We start from the raw sequence: 6,383 nt of genomic DNA, 5'->3' as shown, positions 1-6,383 counted from the left end.
CGAATAGGGGCTGGAGAGATGGCTCAGTGGTTAAGAGCACTGGCTGCTCTTCCAGAGGTCTTGAGTTTAATTCCCAGCAACCACATGGTGGCTCACAACCATCTGTAATGAGATCTGGCGCCCTCCTCTGGCATGTGGGCATACATGGAAGCAGAATGTTGCATACATAATAAATAAATAAATAAATAAATAAATAAATAAATAAATAATTTAAAAAAAGAATATATTACCCAAAACTATGTACAAAAGGTGTTGAAAATTGTATTATTTATAGATTTCAAAACATAAAGCAATTACTTCTATGAAAGAATACAAAGGAGAAATATACTAGAAACAAAGAAAGAGTTAAGATAGCAAAAATAAAACTCATGAAACAAAAGAAAAAATAAAATCACACAAGACACAACTGGGAAATAGTGTAATTAATCTTCAAAGGTAATAAGTTTATCCTATATTTCTAATTTTTAAACTTACTTTTTTTTATGTTATATGAATGTTGTTCCTGCAGGTATGTTCATCTACCACATATGTGCCTGATACCCATGGAGGCAAAAAGAAAATCAGAGCACCTAGAGCAGTTGTGAGAACTGGACAATTGGGAGCAGCCATATGAGTGCCAGACATGGGATCTGAATCCTCTGGAAAGACAATCAGCTATTGCTCTTAGATCTAAAGCTATCACTCCAACCTTGCTATTTCTAATTTTTTGTTGTTTGTTTTCTGTTTTTAGAGACAAGGTTTCTCTGTGTAACGGTCCTAGCTGTCCTAGAACTCTGTAGACCAGGCTGGCTTTAAACTCACAGAGATCTACCTGCCTCTGCCTCCCGAGTATTGGTATTAAAGGCATGTGCTACCACAGCCTTTGTGTGTGCGTGTGTGTGTGCATTGGTGTTTTGCCCGCATGTATGTCTGTGTGAGGGTATAGATCCTCTGGAACTGAAGTTGCAGACAGTTGTGAGCTGCCATGTGGGTGCTGGGAATTAAACCCAGGTACTCTATAAAAGCAATGAGTGTTGTTAACCACTGAGCCATCTCTCCAGTTCCAATATTCCTAATTTTTAAAAGCCAAATTTCTTCCTCTACTTTCGTTGGCTGGAACCTCTTACACAATGTTAAATAGAAACAGTCATAGTAGTTATCATTGTTTTGTTCTTGATTTTAAGGAATTATTCTGCTTCTCTTATAAAAATAATGCTGAATAAAACCCTTAATATAGCAATTTTGGCTGGGCGGTGTACAGAGTGAGCCTGTTCTACAGAGTGACTTCCAAGACAGCCAGGCTACACAGAGAAAAAAAAATTGTATCCACACATTCACTGTCATCATATGTACACAATACCCCCACTAATAACAAGAAATACATTTTAAAATTTTTATTTTATGTTTGGGTATTTGTGCAACATATAAATGCCATGACACAAAGACAAGGAAAGAGAGCTCAGTCCCCTGGAACTGGAGATACAGAAAGTTGTGACCGGCCACGTGGATACTAGGAATCAAACATAGGTACTCTGGAAGAGCAGTCAGTGCTTTAACTGTTGAACCACTTCTCCAGTCACATAAATACATTTTTTATTTGCATTGATGTTTTGCCTGCATGTATGTTTGTATGAGGGTGTCAGATCTTGGAGTTACAGACAGTTGTTAGCTGCCATGTGGGTGCTGGGAATTGAACCCTGGTTCTCTAGAAAAGTACTCATTGTGCTCTTAACCACTGGGCCATCCTTCCATTCCCATTTTTTTTTTAAGAATAAAAAAAATGTGCCAGCAAGATGTCTCAGTAGATAAAAGTACTTGAGATGCAAGCTAACAACCTGAGTTCAATCCCCAGAACCCACAGCAGAAGAAGAGAACTGACTGCCAAAAGTTATCCCCTGACATCTGTACACAAGCCAAGGCATGCACACTCATTTGCATTCACACATACATATGATATATGTACACACTAATAAGTTTTTAAGTAAAAGGTATTTTTCAAAATAAAATAATTCTCTTGTGTTGAGAAGATAACTCAGCCAGTAAAGAGTTTGCTATGCAAACATAAGGACCTACGTTTGGATTCCCAGCATACACATGATAAATTTCCTATTGCTCTTGAGCTAGAGAGATAAGGACCTCTGGGACTCACTATTCAGTCTATTAAAGAGTTCCATGTTTAGAGAGAGAAACTGTCTCAAAAGGTAAGGTGAAGAGGAAGATACCTTCATTTCTGGCTCCCCAAAGTGCTTGCACGCACGCGCACACACACACATGCATGTATGCACACAAAATAACTATTCTTTAAAGTTTATTTAAGCAAAAGATTACCCAAATAAATTACCACCAACATATTTGATCAGACACAAAAAAAGTATTACCTATAACATTTTACTTAATTTTCCTTTCAACTTACTTTATGGTATCTGCAAAGCTGACTCGACGAGAGCTTTTTCTAGTTCTTGGAGCATTAAATTCCTAGGAGAAAAGAATATAGGATATAATTCTTAATTAAAAAATCACTGTGAATTAAGTCTCCATACTATTAGAAGCAGGACTCAAGTCTTATTTTGAATAAATGATATAAAATTCCTCCAAACAGCCCAACATAGAAGCACTAAACGAACATAAATATAATTTTCCATATACTTTTTTGAGGGAGGGCAGTTCTAAGGATTAAACCGGTGGACTCATGTAAATTTTTGTTTGTTTGTTTTGGTTTTTAAGACAAGGTTTCTCTGTAGCTTTGGAGCCTGTCCTGGAACTCACTCTGTAGACCAGGCTAGTCTTGAACTCACTGAGATTTGTCTATCTTTGCTTACGAGTGCTGGAACTAAAGGCATCTGCCACTACCGCCTAGCTAAATATCTTCTTTTGTTGTTGCTTTGCTTGCTTTGAGACAAGGTCTCAATATATAAAATCCATGTTGATCTCAAATTTATGACCCTTGAGCTTCAACGTTCTAACTGCTAGGATTATAGGTGTTTACCACTACTACTAGCTTGAGTATGATTTTCAGTAAGTTAAAATGAGCATATTATTATTGCTTTTTGGCCTTTTGGCTTAAATCAAGTAAAAATTAGCATACTGACACAAACAACATATAACAAGAAAGACTAGGCACAAAACAGAAGCTATGGGGCCAACCCTTATTACAATGTTCTTTTAAAACTGAAAACAACCAGCTTTTTCTTTGTTTTTCACACAAGGTCTTACTATGTAGCTATGACCAGTCTGGAACTCTCTATATAGACCAGGCTGCCCTAGAACTCAGTCTGCCTCTGCTGCCAGAGTTCTGGGACTAAAGGCATGAAGAACCATGCCCATCTAAAAATCCATTTTCATTGTAGTAAAAATGCACATAAGTTACTATCTTTTGTGATTGTTATAGTATTTTAGACAAGGTCTCCCGTAGAGCAGATTACATTCAAATTTGCTATGTAGCCCATCCAAGAATGAAACCAAAATTTTATTTTCCCAGTACTAAAATTACAGACCTGTGCCATCATTCTAAGCTACAACATAATTTATCATCTTAAACATTCTGCCTTGACAAGTATTTACATTGTTTTTGCTAGTGATAAAAACCAAATTAAATTTTTGTTTTGTTTTATCGAGACAGAGTTTCTCTGTGTAGTCTTGGGTGTCCTGGAACTCGTTCTGTAGATCAGGCTGGCCTTGAACTCAGAGATTCACCTGTCTCTGCTTCTTGAGTGCTAGGATAAAGGCATGCATCACCACCTGGCCCTTTACCATTTTTCAAAAACTTGATGAGTATATGTATGCCCAGGTGCCATGGAAGACAGAAGGTGTCAGATCCTCTGGAACTAAAGTTATAGGTAGTATCAGTCACCCAACAGGAACTGAATTTGGGTCCTCTGCAAGAGCAGAAAGTGCTCTTAACCACTGAGTCATCTCACCACTCTCATCTTAATACTTTTTAAGTGTACAGTTCAATAGTGTTAAAAACATCTTGCTGTGTAACCACTCTCTACGTCTTCATCTTACAAAATTAAAGCTGTACTTATTGGGACTGGAGAGATGGCTTAGTGGTTAAAGAGAACATATAGCTCTTGCAGAGAACTGAAGTTCATTTTCTATTTTTAGGAGGTTAGCAACTCTAGCTGAGGTTTGGGGGGGATCTGATGCCTCTGTGACCTCCATAGATGATGTGGGATTTCCCTCTGTATGCTGTGAATATCACTGGTTAATAAAGAAGCTGTTTTGGCCAGTGACTTAGCAGAATAGAGCTAGGCAGGGAAAACTAAACTGAATGCTGGGAGAAAGAAGGCAGAGTCAGTGAGAAGACATGTAGCCCCGCTAGAGACAGATGCTGGAACTTTTTACCAGGTTAGCCACAGCCATGAAATGATACATAGATTAATGGAGATGGGTTAATTTAAGATATGAGCTAGCCAGAAATATACTTAAGCTATTGGCCAAACAGTATTGCAAATAATATGATCTCTGTGTGATTATTTCTGGGCTGAGCAGCCGGGAACAAACAATCAGGCTATTACAACATATGGTCACTTACATTCACGGGTGCATAAGACTAAAACAGACACACACACACACACACACACACGGACACAGACACTTACATTCATGGGAACTTAAGACATACAGACACACACACACACACAAAATTAAAACAAACAAACAAAAATACACATTTAGATCCTCCCTCCAAATCCTTGGCAACCAGCATTCTATTTCTATTTCTATTTCTATTTCTATTTCTATTTCTATTTATTTATTTATTTATTTATTTATTTATTTATTTATTTATTTATTTATTTATTTATTATTATGTATACAGCATTCCTTCCATGTATGTCTGCAGGCCAGAAGAGGGCACCAGATCTCATTACAGATGGTTGTGGGCCACCATATGGTTGCTAGGAACTGAACTCAGGACCTTTGGAAGAAGTCAGTGCTCTTAACCTCTGAGCCATCTCTCCAGCCCCCAGCATTCTATTTCTATATCAATTTGACTATACTTCATATAAGTGGTAACAAGTAGAATTTGTCTTTTTTTTTTTTTGGTTTATTAAGACAGGGTTTCTCTGTAGCTTTGGAGCCTGTCCTTACTTCTTGACTACTGTGAATAATGTTGCCATGACTATGTATTATCTCTCTCTCCTTTTTTCTTTTTCTTTATGTTTCTTTGTGTAGTCCTGGATGTCCTGAATGGAACTTGCTCTGTAGACCAGGTTGGTCTCAAAGTCAGATATCCACCTGCATCTGCTTCTGGAGTGCTGGAATTAAAGGCTTGTGCCACCCAGCTGACTACCTATTTCTTTAAGGGAGCTGGAGAGATGGCTCAGTAGTTAAGAATATGTACAGCTCTTGCACAGAATTCAAGTTTGTTCCCAGCACCCAAACTGGGCAGTTTACAACTACCTGAAATTCTGGCTCTAGGGGATCTAACTGTCTCTTCTAGCGTCTGTGGGCTCCAGACACTCACAAGGAATACATACTGATCTACAGGCATTCACATATATGATGTGGGATTCCCCACTATATGCTATGAATATGTTTTATTACCACTGGTTATTAAAGAAGTTGTTTTGGCCAATGGCTTAGTAGAGTAAAACCAGGTGGGAAATTCAAACAGAGATATAGGAAGTAGGAAGAGTCAAGGAGATGCCATGTAGTTGCCAGAGAAGAACGAGGCCAGCCACTAGCCAGAACCTTACCAGTAGGCCACAGCCTTGTGGTGATTAATAGAAATAGGTTAATTTAAGATGTAAGAGTTAGCCAGAAATATGCTTAAGCCATTGGCCAAGCAGTGTTGCCACCTATACTAAGCAGTCTATATGGTTAAAGGTCAAACCAGACATAGCACACATGACAGACAGGAGACCAATTGTTGCCAATTGTCAAGGGCCATGAGAGGTACAGCAGGATTACTAATATTCAACAGGCCCACCTACCAGATGAGTGACAGGGAGCCCAAGGCCATGGAGTTACTGGCAGTAGAACTCAGTTGCTCCCCTCTGGGATGTCTAATAAAGTCACTTCATCTCTTCCCTAAGAATAGCTTTAGGTGTTTCCCACTGCTTGTGTGTTTATGTCATCTATTGGACACACATATCTGTGGGTAGTCTGGAAGAGGATTTTTCATTTTGCCATATAATTTTGACATATAGAATATATACTGGGTGTCTTGAATTCTTCCACAGCAGACTTGAGAGAGGGCAACCTCAGTTTACCCCTGTTCTACTATTGACCTCTGGAGATACAAGAAAAAGCTATGGATCGCTTAAGCAGCCCTGGAGAAAGAAATTCCTTCACACTTGGCTGTCAGTGGGAGGCTGAGAGTGTCACTACAGAGCCATAGTTTTCCCCCTTTGATTTAGTCACTGTAGATGTAATCTTTTTTTAAAATATTTATTTATTTA

General features: G+C 38.4%; 1 protein-coding gene across 1 annotated transcript in view; it reads right to left on the bottom strand.

Annotated features, from left to right (window-relative positions):
* The window catches only part of Knl1 (kinetochore scaffold 1), a 65,572-nt gene that overhangs the window by 51,000 nt on the left and 8,189 nt on the right, over positions 1-6,383 (bottom strand). Inside the window, exon 3 of the mRNA XM_013352594.2 lies at positions 2,393-2,454. Coding sequence (XP_013208048.1) covers positions 2,393-2,454 — 62 coding nt within the window. The remainder of the gene's footprint in view (positions 1-2,392; positions 2,455-6,383) is intronic.

This window comes from Microtus ochrogaster, assembly GCF_000317375.1.
Source record: "Microtus ochrogaster isolate Prairie Vole_2 chromosome 14 unlocalized genomic scaffold, MicOch1.0 chr14_random_1, whole genome shotgun sequence".
Classification (NCBI taxonomy): Eukaryota; Metazoa; Chordata; class Mammalia; order Rodentia; family Cricetidae; genus Microtus; species Microtus ochrogaster.
Note: the sequence above shows the minus strand (reverse complement) of the source record. Positions and strands in the feature narration are given on the sequence as shown.